The following is a 19,289-nucleotide window of genomic DNA, read 5'->3' as shown; positions in this document are numbered from 1 at the left end:
CAACCTCAGCCTCTCACTCCATCCCTTCCCCGAGTCCCTCCCCCTTGGCAACTACTAGTCTTTTCTCCACGTCTGTGATTCCATTTCTGTTTCATAGATAGCTTCATCTGTGTCATAGTTTAGATTCCACATGTAAGTGATATCATGTGGTGTTTGTCTGTCTCTTTCTGACTTATTTCACTTAGTATGATAAACTGTAGTTGCATCCATGTTGCTGCAGATGGCATTATTTTGTCTTTTATTATGGCTGAGTAGTATGTCATTGTATATATGTACCATATCTTCTTTATCCATTCATCTGTTGATGGACATTTACGTTGTTTCCATGTCTTGGCTATTGTGAATAGTGCTACTGTGAATGAAGGGATGAGCAGGAGCATAAGTAGACATTTCTCCAAACAGGAAATACGCACGGCCGATAGGCACGTGAAAAGATGCTCAGCATCGCTAATTACTGTTCAGGCGCTCAGTCGTGTCTGGCTCTTTGCGACCCCATGGACTGCAGCACGCCTTGCTTCCCTGCCCTTCAGTATCTCCTGGAGCTTGCTCAAACTCATGTCCGTTGAGTCGGTGATGTCATCCAACCATCTCATCCTCTGTCACCCCTTCTCCTCCTGCCGTCAATCTCTCCCAGTATTAGGGTCTTTACTATACCTATGGCTGATTCATGTTGAGGTTTGACAGAAACAGCAAAATTCTGTAAAGCATTTATCCTCCAATTAAAAAAAAAAGACAACTATATGGTCAGAATGAGGTGCCACCTCACACCAGTCAGAATGGCCATCACTAAAGTCTGTAAATAACAAGTGCTGGAGAGGGTGTGGAGAAAGGGGACCGACATTTCCCCCTCCAGTTAGTGGGAATGTAAATTGGTGCAGCCACTCAGGAAAGCAGTATGGAGGTTCCTCAGAAAACTAAAAACAGAGTTACCATGTGATCCAGCAGTTCCACGCCTGAGCACATATCCAGACAAAACTATAATTTAAAAATTCTGAAAGACACATGCACCTAACAATAATTCTTAAGCTTCTGACTTCTGCATTGTGAAACTTTTTACCCTGTGTATTGCTTTGCCCTTCCCCGGAGATCCTCAGCATTGCTCATTACTGTGGTTCTAATAATTATCACACTAAGAGAGCAAGAGAGGCCATCTCTCCCCAAGCAGGGGAAGATGTCAGGCCTCATACCTAGCCAGCTGAGTGGAGAGAACTTCTTTCCTTCCAGTTAGGAACGGCGCTGACAGTTCCCCCACCTCCCTACCCCTTTGACTTTGTGGAAGTAAAGGTGTCCGAGAATGAGCGAGCGTCCCTACCTCCAGGGCTTTGCCCTCGCTGAATGAAAGCTTTCTACTGTTCTGTGCTGTACTGAATGTCTTGAAACTCTTCCTGCTTGTAAGTGGATTGGGATGAAATATGGAGAGAGGAATCTTGACTACTTGATTTAGAGCAGTGAATCTAATTGAGAATCCTGGACTACTTTGAAGATCTGTTTTAAAAAAAAACACTCACTGGATTGCCTCTGCACCTAAGGTCTGAAGTTAACCGTCTTGACAAGCTATTTTGGGCTTTGTTTCCCCTCGTAGGTTGAAAGCTGACTGAAGATAGGACCCATGTTTCTGCTGCTTTTACCCTCCTTCCAGCACCAAGCTTAGTCTGACAGCGAGTAGCATTAATTGGCTTATCACTCATCAGATGATAGGTGGACACTATTTTTTAGAAATAATGTTGCCCTTAGTAAGCTTTGAATTCGAGTGGAAAAGGTTAGTTACCCAGATGGAGGATAAACATTTTACAACCAAGGATGTGTGAATAATTTTAGGAACGATAACAACAGTAACTGACCCAAGCTTAGGTAGATTTTCCTCCGAGTTGGTATATTTGGTCTCAGTAACATCATCATAGATAACCAAGAGTTGATATAAATGAAGATATTTTAGTTGTCAGATTTGCTGAGAAGAAAAGCAGATGGTACATACATGACCCACCTGATGCTAGGTGAGAAATGGTGTCTTGGATAGTAAGATTGACAGGTGAATTCTCTCATTCTTCTTGCTTCCTCAGCTGAAATGCCAGGAGGGAGAGGGAAGGGATGGCCATGTGCCACTGCAGCCGGAGTGGCCTTTTAAGTAGCCACTCCTATCCTATTTGCTTCTTCAGTGTTCATCTGTGTAGGGGCAGCAAAAGGGGAAAGGAAGGGCCTGACTTTTGCTCCTCTGGTGGTAGAAACTGCTTTCTCTCAGAACTAGCAAGTCAGGGGACAAACTTCAAAGATTAGTGACCCAGGTTGCCATGGCAAGGCTGAAAGATGGATGGCTATTCATTTTTATATTTATTCTTATGTTCCCATTCTTTAGTGCTAATCTTACTGTCTTTTCCTGCTATTGATTATGCTTCTGTAAATTACAATATTTTCCACACATTATGGAAGAAAACAAATGGATGTAAATGAATCTAAGATGATTTTTTATCTATCATTACTGTTTTAATAATGGGCAGTCATCTTTTAGAAAAGGAGCTGAGTACTTTCACTCTTTCCAAACTGAATTGAGCTCTCTTTTTATTTGGATTACCAGTTTAATTCAGCTTCCCCATGGAAATCGTTTGGTGCATCCCCAGATACTTTACAATGAACTTAACCCAGGTTTTTTTTCTTTTTTTTATTTTTAACCCAGATTTTTACTTTTCTACTCACTCTTCACATTTTGGTACCTTCCTCATAAAAACAAAACAGAACACCCTGCTACCACTTGGGAGCAATAAAAGCCTAATTTTAGTGGAAGATTCATCTATAAAACATTATTACACAATTATGCATATACACACAGAAGGCTGTCTTTAGCATAAAGAGCTGACAGCATTATATGGAAAGCTTAATATTTAAAGGAATTGTTTTGTGATCTGAAACAGGTATTTTTTTTTTTTAAAGGCAGTTCAGAGAACTTTTAAAAATTTTAGTTGATTTACAGTATTGGGCTAATTTCTACTGTATAGCAGCGTGACTCATTTATACGCATGTGTCCATTCTTTTGTATATTCTTTTCCATTATGGTTTGTCCTGGGAGATTAGATATAGTTCTCTGTGCTTAACAGTGGGACCTTGTTGTTTGTCCATTCTCTACATTAAAGTTCACCTCTGCTAACCCCAGACTCCTAGCCCATCCCTTTCCCACCCCTTTCCACCTTGGCAGGTCTGTGTCTGTGAGTCTATTTCTGAAACAGGTGATATTTTTTAAGAACTAAAAACCTGTAAGCCCTAGTATATAGGAAAACACAGAATTGCAAGAAACTAGGTTATATTTGTTGCCTAGAAAACTCTACTCTCCTTAGGAGAGCTTACTTATTTCTGAAATTCTGTGACTTATCATTTTTGATCCAGACACAAAATGTGACATAACTGTGTTGGAGGACTGGATGAGATAGGAAGTAGAACAGGAGGAATGGAAGAGTTTAGTTGTCTGATGATAGTATGACCGAAATTGAATAGTGAAAGTGTCAGTCGCCCAGTTGTGTCCAGCTCTTTATGACCCCGTGGACTGTAGCCCTCTAGGCTCCCCTGTCCATGGGATTGTCCAGACAAGAATATGGAGTGGATTGCCATTTCCTTCTACAGGGCATCTTCCTGACGCAGTGATTGAACCCAGGACTCCTACACTGCAGGCATATTCTTTACTGTCTGAGCCACCAAGGAAGCCCTATAAATAACATAAAGTTTGATAGCCAAGCAGTAGTCACATATGCATATTATGTAGGAAAATTGAGGTCAGTCCCGGAAGGAATGCCTAAAAGACTTGATCATGCTTGCCTCTGGGAAGGGAGACTAGAGACTGGGGCGGGGGTGGTAGTAGAGTTCTATTTTCATCGTAAACCACTTATATTCTTTTTTATTTTTTAAACTGAAATACATGACTTAAGCTTACGTTTACAAGATGACATTTCACAGAATTGACTGGGAAATGCATCTTTATAGAATTCGTTAAAATATAAGGTAAATGAAAGGCAGAGAGAGACCTTTTCTTATATACACCATGTCACTAGTGCCTAGGATAGACCTGGCACAGTAGGGGTTTGATAAATATTTATTAAATGAATAAAGCAGTTGCAGCAATGAAACTTGTGGAGTATGAATGAGATTAGAACCTTCAGGGTAGAAGGCACATGCTATCTACTGAGCCACAAACTCCATAGAGCGAGGGAGCTTTTTGCTTGCTTTTTGCTGTGCCTTGTACATGGGTGTCTGCTACAGAGCAGGTACTTAGCAGATGCTCAGGACTTGCTTTAAAATGGATTATTCAAGAATTACAGCCTTGAGGGCCGAAGTAAGGGTACTTCCCTCAGCTGGTGTCTCGCTGCGTCTGTTCAGTCGAAGCATACTCGTTCGCTCACTTGGTGGATCCTCTGTTAGGCATAAAATCAGAGCTAATCAATTGTGCAAAAGTCTTTGTGTATTCAGTAAACTGTTTTAGTAGGGCTTTCTATGACCAAAACTTTGCATTAGGTTCCACAGAGGTTATAAAGATGAATAAGGCTCAGTCTCTTGACTCCAAAGAAAATATAATCCAGAAGGGAAATCGAATTTCTATGCATTTAACTGTTATATACAAAATGTATTATGAGGCCTGAGTAGCTTGTGTGGGAGAAAGGATGATGATTCAGGAAGGCTTCCTTTCCTCTCTCTCCCCGTCTATTCCTACCACCCTGTCTTTCACTCTTTTATCTCATTTCTACCTAACTTCGTTTCTTTATCTGCTTAGTGCCTGGCATGAGCCAGAAATTGTGCTCCATGCTAGAATATGAAAAGATAAATTAAGGATCTTATGGTCTGGTTGGAGTGTAACCAAAAAACGACAGTATGATCAGTGCAATTGAAGATTTCTAGTGAAAAATTAAGGAGTTAGGCAATGTTTCACAGGCGAATCAGCAGCCTTGGTTTGAACAGGAGTGTTATTCATAGCACCATTTCTTGAATTACTGTGTGCCAGGCACTGTGCTGTGAGCATTTTCGTATATTTAACCTTAATAATAATCCTCAGAACAACTCTGAAGTAGATGTAAGTAGATATAACTATTCCCACTTTAGAGCTGAGGAAGGCATGTAATATGTTGAATGACTTGCCTTAGATCACGTATTCAGTAGATGACTGAACTGTATCTAGGTCTGACCCCAAAGTTCATTCTATTCAAGAAAGAAATAGAAATGTATAATGTTGTAACCACTTTGGAAAACAGTTCCTTAAAAGGCTGAGAAGAGATCCGTGTGACCCAACAGTTCCACTCAAGAGAAGTGAAACAAACATCAGTGCAGAAATGAATGTCATAACAGTACTACTGACAAGAGTACTGAAGTGGAAACAGGCCAAGTGTCCATCGGGTGATGAGTGGTTGTCCACACACTGGAGTATTACTTTGTCATAAAAAGGAAATGAATTGATACGTGTTATAACAGGGGTGAACCTTGCAAACGGACATTAAGCTAAGTGAAAGAAGTCAGTTATTGTACAAAAGCCACATTTTATGATTTCATTTTTATGAAGTATCCAGAATAGGCACACACACAAGTTAGACAGGTGATTGTCAGGGGCTCTGGAAGGGAAAAATGGGGTGTAATGGCCTTAGGTTTCTTTTTAGAGTAATGAAAATGTTCTAAAATTGATTGTGATGATGGTTGCACAACTTTGTGAATATACTTAAAAAAAAAAAAAAAAAAACCTTTGGGACTTCCACTGCAGGGGCCTGGGGTTCGATCCCTGGTTGGAAACTAAGATCCTGCCTGCTGAACTTCCCTGATGGTTCAGTGGTTAAGAAGTTGCCTTGAAATGCAGCTTAAGTGGGTTCAAACCCTGGTCAGAGAACTAAGATCCCACATGGAGTGGAGCAAATAAACCCTCGAGCCACAACTAGAGAATTCATGCACTACAACAGAAGACCCTGCAAGCTGCAACTAAAATCTGACACAGTCAAATAAGTATTTTTTTAAAAAAGATCCTGCATGTCATGTGATACAGAAAAAAAAAACACCACCACCCAACTTTTAACTTTACACTTTAAATAGATTAATTGTATGGTATGTGAATTATATCTCAACCAAATTGTTTAAAACAAAATATCCTGGAACTCTGAAATTGAGTTTTCTGCCCTTGATAGCTAGAAGTATCATTAAGATCTTTTTGTAAAAGTAATTAAGCAACTGAGTCACTTACAGACTAAGACTGGCTTTTCCTCACATGTTATTTATCAAAATTTACCTTACATTAAAATTACCTTACTTTACCTGGGCTTCCCAGATGACACCAGTGGTAAAGAACCCGCCTGCCAGTGCAGGAGATGTACGAGATGTGGATTCCATCCCTGGGTGGGGAAGATTCGCTGGCGGAAGGCTTGGCCACCCACTCCAGTTTTCTTGCCTGGAGAGTCCCATGGACAGAGGAGCCTGGCGGGCTGCAGTCCATTGGGTCGCAAAGACTCGGACATGACTGAAACGACTTAGCAAGCACACAATTGACATTAATAATGTCTTTAAGTGTATTAGTTAATAGAGTTTGTCTAATAAGTTTTTTTTCCTTTTTCGGTGGTCTTTTGTTCTTTTTTATTTTTGTATTTCTTTTTGACGGTGCTGAGTCCTCGCTGCTGCTAAGGCTTGCTCTCCAGTCAGTGAGTGAGGGCTGTTCCCTAGTTTCAGCGCACGGGCTTCTCACTGCAGTGGCTTCTCTTGCTGTCGGGCGTGGGCTCTGGGGCACGCCGGCTCCAGTAGCTGCGGCTCCTGGGTGCTGGCGGACAGGCTTGATAGCTGTGGTGCAGGGGCTTAGCTGCTCTGTGGCCTGTGGGATCTTCCCGGATCAGGGATTGAACCCAGATCTCCTGCATTGGCAAGTGAAGTCTTTACCGCTGAGTCACCAGAGAAGCCCTGTCTAGTAAGTTTTAAATAAGTTTTCTAAAAACAGTGCAGCCTGTTCTGCAAGTTCATTTGGAGAAATCTTGAAACATTAAGGATAGATATGTGAGTAAGTAAAGTTGGATCTTAACAACTGGGTGATACTAAATCTTTGCAGCAGATATCTTTTGGAAGTTACTAGTTGGTTGGCAAATCCTGGGACCTTTGTGACCCTTTTCTTTGCAGCTGTGCTGTAGACTCTGGTTTCCCGGTACCAGTTGTGAAGGCCACGCAAGTGATATGACTAAAACCCAGCAAGATCATGTTCTAGAGTGTAGCGGTCTCCAGGCCAAGGATTGGATAAGGCTCAATATGTTTTCCTGTCCTACTATAAAATCAGTCACTTTTACTCTTCTGCCAGAGTGAAAGGAAAAGACCCTAAAAGAAACAGTATATGGGAGCAGACCCAAAAAATCAGACTCAAGAGCTGAGAGTATCTTAGATTACTTAGATTACTAAGATACAGATTACAGTAAGTACAGGCAAAGTGCTGGGACTGGCTTTTATAAAGTCTACCTGTCTTTCTTAGTGTAGAGTGAACAAGACGTAGCTTAGGGTTTTGTTTTGTTTTTTTTTTAATTGAGTTCAAATGCTTTTTCGTATCTATGCCAATTATTTGGATTGTGGTGGTTGTAGGCTAATTAAAGTTTTCAAAAGACTGATCTGGAAGGGTTGTTAATACCTCAAAAAACAGGACCAAGTTTCAGAATAATTAAGTGGTATAGAATACCAACTATGTGAAGGGCCTGTACCAGTGTCCTGAAGAATCTAGAAGCTGTGTAAGACCTAGTATCTTTTATCTAAATTTTACTGCCTCCTTGTGAGAACTTACAAATCCGTCTGCCACAAACAAAGAATGAATTCTGCCTTGCTGTCCTGTCTTTGGATTATCAAGGAGATTCTGTCAGGACATGACTTCCATCGTTGCCCACTTCTGACCCAAGTTAATCACTTGACATCCTTGGGACATATGGGAAATAACTGTTCCAAGCCTTGACCTTGTGTACTTCAGTGAGAGTCACTCAGTCGTGTCTGAGTTTTTGCGACCCCATGGACTGTATAGTCCACGGAATTTTCCAGGTCAGAATACTGGAGTGGGTAGCCTTTCCCTTCTCCAGAGGACCTTCCCAAGCCAGAGGTTGAACCCAGGTGTCCCGCATTGCGGGCAGATTCTTTACCAGCTGAGCCACCAAGGAAGCCCTTGTGTACTTAATAGGTGTATAAAGAGCCTGGTTAGATCACTGAAACACGAGGTTCAGTCCTTACTGCCCATTGTTGGCCTCGAGCCAGGCCAGGCCAGTGATTCTGCGTCTCTACTCCTAGTTCTTGGTATGTTAGAGACATCACCTTTGAGGAGTTTCATGCATGAGGCAGGCAGGTGCTCATAGGTTGGTCTCAGCTGCTTTCTCCTAGGTACTTTTGTCAGAAGTCATTATGGATTTGGACTAGAGCTTAATAACAAAATGAGCAGAGTAAAAATATGCCTGCCTCCACATAGACTGACAGTTGCATCCTAGCAGAGGTGCGACAGTTGCCCCCGAGATCGTTCTGTAGACAGGGTCTCAGAGGAGAGAGAAGGTACAGGGTCGTCCGCCTCAGGAGTCCTGCGCTGGTCATGGGGGCGCTGCTGGGGCCCCCACACCGTGTGGCTGACTGTGGCTTGTGGGAGCTCAGCCCCCCGACCGGGCATCCAGCCTGTGTCTCCTGAAGTGGGCGTGCAGAGTCCTCACCACTGACCGCCAGAGAATTCCGTCTTTTTTTTTTTTTTTAGTCTTTTTTTCTTGAGTTTGCTTGTTCTATTTGGTCTAGTATTCCTAGGGATACTTGAAGCTAGCCCCCCCCCCCCTTTTTAATGGATATCATGGAAAATCAGAAATATGGATAAACAAAGATAAGAAAAATATTTCCTGTCACCCAAGGATTATCATTGTTATATCTTGTGTATATTCTTTGAACGTTTCCTTCACACATCTGTGTATGCATGTATTTGTTTAACCACCATGAAATCATACTATTCATATTCTTCTTTACTCTGCTTCTTTTAAACATTTTTATTTCAGTAAATTTTCATCTCATCTAATTTTACCGTATTCAGATTTTTCCAATTATCTCCCAATTACCTTTTTAACTGGTTTGTTTAAACTAATATGCAGTCTGGTATGCACATTGTATCTGACTATTTCCTTTAATTTCTTTTAATCTAGCACAGTTCCTATCTTTCCTTTTTCCTTTTAGAATAATAACAACACTGACTTACTGAGAACCCCTGCAGAACTTTTGGATGAGCTGATTCCTTCCTGTGATGTCTGTTCCCTGTGTTTCTTGTAAACTGGCAATCACATCCAATGGTTTGATGTAGCCGAGGAAAGTGTTTTTTGCTTGATTACCAAGCAGAGGTGATGGCTGAATTTCAGTGTGTCGCATCAGAAGTCACATCTGGTTGGCCCACTGTTAATGATGCCAGGATGAGCGATTGGATTACGGTGATGGGATTTCGTCTCTTTAGGTGTCCTTAGGTTCTCCTTGCAATGACAGATAGTGTTTCTTTGGCAGTTTACAAACTCCCATCAGCCATTCACCTAATGATTTTAGCCCTTGGTGATCCTTGCCTGAATCAACCATTTTGTGCAAAATGATGTTTTCTAATTCTGAAATTCCTTCTTTCTGTGTTGGCACTCTTCTATAATATAGAACTAAGGCTGTTCATTTTACTCTAAAGGGTAGGCTAAATGCATGCTTTTTAAAAAGTTACTATTAAGGAACTCCTAGATTTTCATGAATATGAAGTGCTTTTGGCTAGTTACAGTTGTTTCTTATTTTTGTGGTTTTTTTCAATGCTTAAAGTGATAAAACTTCGGCCAGTGGGAGCCGCTGCCTTTGGTCCTGTGGAACAGGTCTCAGAAAGCAGCTGGTGTTTTGGTTGGTGCTGTTGCTCTCACTGTTGTCCACTTTTGTAGCTCAAAACCTTCACTTTTCAACCCCTAAATCTTTGGAAATTCCTTGGTGATCCAGTGGTTAGGACTCTGCGCCCTTGCCACCAAGGACCCAGGTTCAATCCCAGGTCAGGGAACCAAGATCCTGCAAGCTGTGCAGTGTGGCCAACAAACAGAAACACAGAAATCTTTGTTTATGAGGTGACAGCTGCTAGCTATTAGTCTAGGAAATGCTTGAGAGGCCCTCTTCATCCTGCTAGATGAACACACTACCATTGCAGTGCATTGGGGAATAATTCTAACAGTGTTCAAAACGCAGCATTCTCATGACAGCTTAAAGGTCCCTAACCATTTGTGCACATTTTGCCAGGTCTCTGCAGTTCAGTTTTGTGGTTTAATGCCTCTTCTTTTTTATACTCAGATTTCAAGGAGTTTGCATGTATCTCAATGTCTTTCGGCTGATGTTTATTTAAGAAGATTGTATGTTTGTTTCACAAACTTCATACAGCAGTTTCCTCTTCAGAGCAGTGTCCTGAAGAGTTTCAGTACATTCCAACTGTCCTTGAGAGAAGATGACGTTTGGAAAACCATGCTACATGACAGCGAAAGGGATGTGAGTTCTGGATGGGCCTGGCATTAGGAGACAGCATTACTGCGTATGAAGAACTGCTAATGGTCTTGTTTGACAATGTTTTAAGTATTTAGTGGTGTTGAATGACAGTGTTTCAAGTATATAGCATACTAGCATGATAATTTGCTACAGGTGTGTGTTTATTGTGTTTTTAGCTCCCTTTTAGGAAAGAAAAACCGGTAGGAGATATGATCAGAAAGGTCTAGGATACCCAGGTCATGTGAGACCTTGTAGACCAAGGAGTAAGGACTTTGGATTTTATTTTGAGTGGGAGAAGTAACCAGGGGTTTCAGGGGAGGAGTGACATGACCCATCTGAACCTTGAAGAGCATCGTTCATGCTACAACGTGGAGAACAGACTTGGGAGGGCGGTAGGGAGAGTTCATGGGGAAAAGTAGATCTAAGGAGACCAATCAGGAGACTGTCACTTTAGTCCAGGTGTTGGCTTAGGTAGCAGCAGTGAATGATGCCGAGTAGTTATATTTCAGGCATATTTTTGAAATAGGACCAACAGGATTTGCCAGATCATCGAATGTGGGATGTGAATTAAAGAGAGGAGTTGAGGAAGATGCCAGGGGTTTTGACCAGAGATGCTGGTGAATAGTTATGCCGTTTACTGAAACTGGAGGTAGGTTTAGAGGACAAGGTCAACAGCTCAATTTTGGACATGTTATGTTTGAGATGATGCTTAGATATCTAAGTGATATCAAGTAGGTGGCAGGATATAGAAATCTGGATTTCCTTGGGGTGGGAGGTGGGAGAGCTGGGGCTTGGAAATTAAAATTTTGGTGTCATCAGCTATGGGACTCATTGGGATCACTAAAGGAGTGAATATAGATAGAAAAGAGAAGTCTGAGGATTTACCCTTGGGACATTCCAACCTTTATAAATTGGGGAGATGAGAATCGAGCAAAGGGGACACAGTCAGTGATGTAGGAAGCTTTCCTGAGGCCAAGTGAAGAAAGGGTTTCACGGAAGAGTAGGGTCAGCTGTTAACTTTCTAGAAGTCTTACACTTGTATTTTACATTTAGGTCTGTGATTCATTTTGTGAAAAATATGGTCAGTGTCTAGGTTCTTTTTTTTCCCCTTTGGTATGTGGATGTCTGTTCATTTATTTTTAATGCTGTCTTTTGGAAGAGGTTTTTAAGTTGCTAAATTAGGTATCTCAACCTTCATCTTTCCAGGTTCGTGGAGTCCAACTTTTTGACGATGGTCCCAAATGGTCTCCCGCACAGTTGTTAGATGGTGTTATGTGAACTATTGCCAGCAGTTTCATTCTTCTTAGATTGTGTCCAGCAGAAACACACATAACATCATACCTGTGTAAGGATAAGATAAATGTCTGTTTTGGTACCTCATTGAAAGTTATCTAATGTATGCTTGTATTTCATCAGTTCTTAGAATTCTTTTCTTAATTTTAGTATTGCATGGTATTACACTAACAGGAGACAGAAAATATAATTTTTACCAACTTCTGGAGACACATCTACCAAATCTTTGACAGAATAGTTTGTTGTGACTAAATTTGTCATTCTATATTCTCCCAGGAGATTTTAGTATTTGGGGATATTGTTTATATATATTCTTCGTTCCAAATCATGGTTGTTGACTATGTTAAATGACGTTAACTGTTATTAGTACCCATGGGAACTCAATGGTTTATATTATTCTTATTCATAATTGTACCTTTTTGGCAACTGCACCTTCTCCCACCTTATCCTTCCCAGAATTGTCATCCACTGGCAAAAACTTGCTAAGCTTATTAATGTTTCTTTCTTTTTGTTTTAATTGGAGGATAATTTCTTTACACTGTTGTGTTGGTGTCTGCCGTACAACAGTGCAAATCAGTCGTAACTCTCTCTGTAAATATCCCCTCCCTCTTGAGGCTCCCTCGTACCCCCACTAAGTTTATTTCTGAAAAATAGAAATTGATAATAAATATTTGCAAATGTTTTTTCAGCATCCTTTGATGTGATCAAACTTTTTAAAGATTGGTTCTTGTGCTAATACTTTGTTGATAAATTTTGTTGAATTAGTTAAGGAATCAGGCTTTTCTTAAGACAAACGAATAGATCATGGTGACATACTGTATCACATATGCAGTTAGTGTGCGCTAATATATATGCTTAACTATGTTTAGCATTTTTATTCTTGTGTTTGAGGTTAATTTGTTTTCTTATTTTAATCCTCTTTGTATTTTATAATCAGTATCATATAAAATGGGAGACAATGGTTTATATTAGGAAGTTAGGAACGTCACTGTCACTGGGATTCTTGAATCTGTACATTTGAAGAAATTATGTTACATTTACCTAGTAAGGACTCTTTTGGCCGTACTGCGCTTGTGGGATCTTAGATCCCTGACCAGGGATTGAGCCTGGGCCCCTGGCAGTGAAAGTGCCGAGTGCTAACCACTGTGCCACGGCGGAATTCCCTGGAGACTTTTTATCTTTTGTAGCTTTTAATAACTTTCTCTATTATTGACAATTATATTCTCATTTTCTTTTATGAATATATAAGGCTAATCTATGATAAAAATCTATCTTTAAAGTCTAAAGAGTTATTTCAGTAAGTGTGAAATAAAAATTTTTAGTATTAAGAAAATGTGTCACAGTTTAGTTGGTAGCATTCTTTCTCAAGTATGTGGAATACTGGGACATCTGAAATGATGACATTGTCAATTTTATAAAATATGGTACCTATCAGCATAACATCCACAGGAATGGCAGTGGGATATCATCTTCTTAGGTTCAACTAAACACTTGCACATTCAGACTGCTAAAGCCACCACAGATCTCACTTGGCAACGCTTTATTCAGAAGGATATAGGACAGACACTGTAACTTTCTGCTAGATAAACTGTAAGGCAGTGGGAGTCCTCGCAGCAGTTCATCCTTCCTGAAGTGCTCTTCTCACAGCCAAGGGTCTGAGAGATAAGGTCCGCGATGGGTGGTGCGGGGAACTCCATGGGCGTGCTTCCAGGGTCTCTTGCCAGGGACATACACGCCTAAATTAATTACATATCACCACGCTCAGAGGAGTTCAAGAGCATGGCTTCCGACACTCTGTCTGCTTCCAGTCCAGATGCAGTTTACTAATTTGGTAGTTTCTGTCATAAACAGTGTTGCCAGATAACATAGGTGGCATGCTATCTTAATCGGGTTCACAGGGATTAACCCAAGGTTAAATTCTTATATATAAGGAGAAGGTTTTTGCTCATTTGGTCCATAGTCATGCTTGCTGATTTTCTCACTTATGCCTTCTTATTTTATACAGTATCATCTTTCAGAACGATTTTCTTACTCCAAGATTATTTTTTAAATCGGCATTTTCTTTTAAAATTGGTTTTACGTAGATCTTGAGCCATCATTGTCTGTATGGTGAGGTAGAAGCTGAAACTTTTTACAGATGGCTTGTCCCTTGTTCCAGTCATTTATTGCACGGTCATTTGTTTTCCTATTGGTTAGAAATGTCACTCTTGTCATAGAGCAGTTACTAGGAGGTAGTTCTTCAAATTAACAAATGGTTGGGTATATTAAAAATGTGTATTTTTTAAAGTAATAAAAACCTACTTATAATCGTGTGATTGTGTATTAGATTGTGTTACTTGTATGCTGCGAATTTATAGTATCAGTTTTTTTCCTTAAAGCAAGTATATGTAGTGTAAAAAGCAGTATTCTTTTTTTCTAAACAGAAGTTTGCCTTATTGAAGGCTGTTGTGCTTATTTAGGTGGCCTTACTCAGAAAACTAACCACTCAGTGTAGTGGAAAGTGGTGAATTAGGGGTTTGAATCACGGGGTTCTGGCTTCAGACCTGCTACTTCACTGACTGCCCCTTTGTGCAAGGCAGCCTGTCTGCGTTTTGTTTTGCTCAAACTGCACGAATAACAATCCCTGTCCTGCCTATTTCCGAGTATTGTTGAGAATAGGATGGGCTGATGGATATAAAGGCACGTGTAATTGGTAAAGCAGGTTAAATGTGAGGAATTATTGCATCTTAACTTTTCCTCCCTTTCTCTTGTAGGTAGTGTTGGCGCTTCTTTTCAGTGCCAGTCCATCCATCACGACCACATTTGTCATGATGACAGTGACAAGGTGAGGTCCGTGTTGATGTCTACAATGGTGAAAATGCATGCTGCCCTGTATCACTGAATTCACTTGCATAACTCTGGATGTAGAGGCAGGAGTGTGTGACTTGGGGGGCACAGTGTTGAGATGCAGAGGGCCTTTCTGGTTTGTTGCTGGGTTGTTAGACTGCTCGAGAAAACTTGCAGGTAATTCCAGGAGGTGGGCTGGGCTCCTGATAACCCTTCCATTTCCTTACCCCCATTCCTGTCTCTGTCACTGCACTTCCTCTTTTCCTGAACAGCCTGGATGGATTATCTTCATATCCCAACAGGTGTTTCCAAAACTGATAACTATCTCAGCAATTTGTGTGTGTTTCCAATTTGAAATATCTTCGACATTCCAGTTTGGTCTGTTTTGTAGTTGACTATATTATGGCTGCTTCTTATATTTACTTTTTTTTTTTTTTTTTAAAACTCTGTTTCCAAAGCCCAATTTAAATGTTGAGGATTGAGAATGGAACCTGTCTGATTCATGCCAAAAAACCTGCTTTAGGCTTGTTTTGTTTTTTATTTCAGGTCCAGACTTTTGGTATTTTGCTTCTGTTCTTTTATCTCTAAAGAAACTGATCTTTGGGGGCTTTTCAGTACTCACGAGCACCCGTGATGGCCCAGGCCCTGAAGTGAATGCTCACGTGGGCTTGGTGTTTGGAACCTCTGGCCACTGATGTTGGAAGGGCTTAAATTCAGCCTTTTCCATCATCAGTTTCCAGTGGTTTCCCCCCTACTTCCTGTGTCTTGTGGATAGGAATGTTTCACTCCCCTGGTAGTTTCCCCAGGCGGACCAATCCAAGTGATGTTTTTCTTTGCTGTTTTAATCAAGATCCTCCTCCCTCATCCTGTTGGAGCCTGATCAAGAAGTTGGTTGAACACTGGGATTTTCCAAATGGCCTTTGTTCCGTGTGTTGATCTCTCTATGAGCTTTGCTCAGTCAGATTTTGATCTGTTTATGGAGAGAGTGGTATACTTATAGTATTCCAGATTCTCTCTTATTATGATAGTAATCCAGAGGCATGGGCTTAACTTTTAACTTCTTTCAGAAGCAAGCCACTGAAAGAGACTTCTAGACTATATAGTTAGCTCCCTAAAATGTGGTATACCACAGATTTTAGAAATAAGTATCTGAAAATAAGACCAATGATAGAGACAAAAGGCAAAAATCACTTTAGGTCAGTAATACTACGAGCCGTTGTGTTACATAATTGTAAAGATGTGTGGGGGTTAAATTTTCTTTCCCCTGCTCAGTATAATATGCCTCTATCCATTGTTCACTTACAGAGGAGAAGCCAGATTTAGAGTCTAGAGATGAGATTTCTGTCTACCTCTGCCACATATTTTTTATCTACTTTAAAATGATTTTCTTCCTAATGTCTGAGCCTTTGTATGACTGATTATGTGCGTTTCAGATGGGGTCTCTCCTGAAACACATGGGGAGAGGGAAGAGAAATTTGAGGGATTTTGTCACTTGATCAGCCTATCAAAGAGCTGTCAGAAACTGCTCTGCTCTCCTCTCCCTCCTGCCTACCATGCATATATTTATGATTGTCTCCCAGAGGGAAATGGAGAGAATGGATTAGGGTCTCTTGAATATATTTATAATTTATTCAACTGATTCAGTCAGCACATAATATTTGTTGATTGGCAGCTATGTTTCTAGGCACTTAGGGAATATATCAGAAGACAAAACAAAGACTGCTGTTTTTTCTTAGATGTGTAGTCTGATGGGGGGGCAGACAACAAACATAAACGTGATATGTTGTACAGTATGTTACAGTAAGCACCATGGATTGAAGAAAATGTACAGCAGAATAAGTGGGATGAGGACCACCAAGAATTGGATGGTACAGATTGCAGCCTTGAATAGGATCATTAGGCGTTATTCTGGAAGGATAGTGGTAGATAGGATAAGAAGCAGATCACTATGTTTGTAGCAGCTCTGACTTCTTTCTTTCTAGAATAAGTGGGTGTTGGTTTTGCAAAGCAGCAGAGACACCTGCTCCCTGGTACATGCCACCTGGATTATGTATTCTTTTCTCTCTCTCCCTGAAAATTGACAGGATTACAGAGCACAGCTAATTCAACCCTGTTTTTAAAATAAACTTGGAATCTGTGATCCCAGTAGAGAAAAGACTCCATTCCAGGGAGTCACCCTGGAGTGCTGGGGCTAGATCAGTTCTTCTATCCCAGATACAAGCCATGTAAAATAATTGTCTGGTTATTTCTGAACACTTTTTCAAAACACATTGATACTTACTGTCCTCACTTAACTTTCAGGCATGGTTCATTTCTCAGATTTGGGAATAAAAGTTGATGTTTCTTAAAAGTTGTCTGAATTTTAACTAATGGATGTGTGATGGAGGTGAAACCAAGGAGTAGAGGGGCCATTTGTGTACATCCCTTCTGTAGCCTTGCAACTGGCAAGCCCTCAAATCCCATGATTGAGCTTGTTTTCCAACTTAAGTTTCTCTGCTGCTGTACATCGGCTTGACAGTGCTGGAAGGAGCTGATTGCAGCTCTGAGGTTTACTGTTGAGTACTGTGAGTTACATACTTCCATGTTCAGTTTATATTGGGCACAGCAATTCACACAAAGCCCTCTAGGAATATTTTTATATTCATTTATAATGTCATACCCCATAATTTCCAAGTAGTAAGCATCAATTATATATTTGAATACCTACTATAAACTAAGCATTGTTTCAGGCATTGGAGACAAGTATAGTGAACAAAACAGACAGGAATCCTTACTCTTAAGGAGCTTGCTTTCTCTGTAAATGGTTAGGGAGATGGCAGAACATAATTAAAGGTACTGTTAGTTCATTCTTGTTATGAAGAATAATAAATCAGGTAAGGGATATAGGAGTATTAGGAGAAGACTGCCTTCCAAACACCCTTTGAAATAGGGATTGTTTTATTCCCATTTGTAAGGTGAGGAATGTGAGACAGATTAAGTAATTTGCCCAAGATTACCCAGTTAGTAAGTAGTAAACAGGGATTCAAACTCAAGCTCCTTAATTCCAGAGTCTGTATTTGACCAACTGAAGAAATCTGTTCCTAATGTCGCTTTATATACTCAACTCTGACGGGCTCAGAGAAAAACGTATCTTCTAGTGAAGGCCCTGGAGAACCACAATGAACCAAGTCAGTCTGCAGGCAGTTTTGGCCTGTTGGGTTTTTCTTGTCCAGCCTTTCGACATTCGAAAGGATTCATGACTGTCTGTTACTCCAGGCCTCTCTAACCTGAAAGCCCTGCTTCATACTCAAAAACCTGTGCTTCTTTATAAGAAACCTCACATCCTGTGTTGCTGTATTGCACTGATCAAATGTGATGGTTATGTAAAAGGACTTTAAAAGGATAAAGAATAGGGGAAATATGTGATTGGGAGAGCATATTTGTGTTTCACTTAGGTACTGAAATTAACCTAACTCAGCTGATGTACTTGAGATCCTTGGAATTAAGTAGTCATCTTCACAGTGAGAACACGCCTGGCATGGGGGGATAGGTCTACCCTGAGGATGAGGTAGAACATTGAATAGTCTGGTAAGAGGAGACTTCAGGTGAGAGGAATGAATTTGTAGCCTCAATGGCACACTTTTCCTGAGTGGCCTGGTAATGTGTCTGGGAAAGCTGGCCATCTGAGAGAAGGAAGTGGGAGGAGTTATTTCTAAACTGCATGTATGTAAATGGCTGGTCAGAGCAGAAGTCCTTTCTGGACAAAATTTCCTTGTGGTGGCCTTCAGTCCTTTGGTCACGGAAGAAGGCACCAATCCGATTTGTATGTGGTCATCCTACACACACCACTTTCAGAAAGGTGGGAGATGTGCTGTTGGTTTTTCTTCCATGACTATATACTTCCTTTTATCTTTTAAATATTCAGTTGTTGTTTTTTTAATTACATGGTGATTAGAAAAAAAATATGCAGCACTACATTCAATCCCTCTCCCCAGAAGTTAACAGCCATTGGAATTTTAGTATTAACAGGATTTTTAAAGTTATATTTGTATAGGGTATTTTTCATCTTGCAAACAGTGGTTTTTTAGTATATTCAAAGAGTTGTTCCTCTGTCTCCACCATCTAATTTTAGAACACTTATCATCACTACCCACCAAGAAACCCATACCCTTTAGCAGCCTCTCCCCATTGTTTCTTCCCCTCAGCTCCTGGCAACCCCTGATCTTTCTATCTCTGTGGATTTGCCTGTTCTGCACATTTCATATAAATAGAATTACAAAAAAATGTGGCCTTTTGCGTCTGGCTTCCTTCACTTAGCATGATGATTTCATGGTTTGTCTATGTTGTAGCATGAATCAGTACTTCATTCCTTTTTATGGGTAAGTAATATTCCATTGTGTGGAGCTAGCATGTTTTGTCTGTCAGTTCCCTAATTAGCGAATATTTGTTTCTATGTTTTGGTTATTATCAATAACACCTTTATGAACATTTGCCTGTAAGTATGTTTTTGTTTTCACATGATTTTAACATTTTGAGGCGCTGACAAACTCTTGCAAAGTGGCTGTACCATTTTGCATTCCAACAAATGCCTCAGGGTTCCAGTTTTTCCACGCACTTGCCAATACTTCAAACTACAGCCACTGTAGTGAGTGTGAAGTAGCATCTCACTGTGGTTTTAATTTTCATTTCTCTAGTGACTAAGTATGCTGAGCATCTTTTTA

The 19,289-nt window shown here is 40.5% G+C and overlaps 1 protein-coding gene across 3 annotated transcripts in view; it reads left to right on the top strand.

The window, feature by feature from the left end:
- The window catches only part of RNF38 (ring finger protein 38), a 120,107-nt gene that overhangs the window by 37,613 nt on the left and 63,205 nt on the right, over positions 1-19,289 (top strand). For 2 of the 3 annotated variants that reach the window (XM_065907980.1, XM_065907979.1), the window contains exon 2: positions 14,517-14,587. The exons of the other annotated variant lie outside the window; for it this stretch is intronic. In XM_065907980.1, the coding sequence (XP_065764052.1) occupies positions 14,517-14,587 (71 nt within the window). The remainder of the gene's footprint in view (positions 1-14,516; positions 14,588-19,289) is intronic. 3 annotated transcript variants of the gene reach the window in all.

Source organism: Muntiacus reevesi, chromosome 17 (genome assembly GCF_963930625.1).
Source record: "Muntiacus reevesi chromosome 17, mMunRee1.1, whole genome shotgun sequence".
Lineage (NCBI taxonomy): Eukaryota > Metazoa > Chordata > Mammalia > Artiodactyla > Cervidae > Muntiacus > Muntiacus reevesi.
The sequence above is the reverse complement of the archived record's forward strand: the minus strand, read 5'-3'. Positions and strand labels throughout refer to the sequence as shown.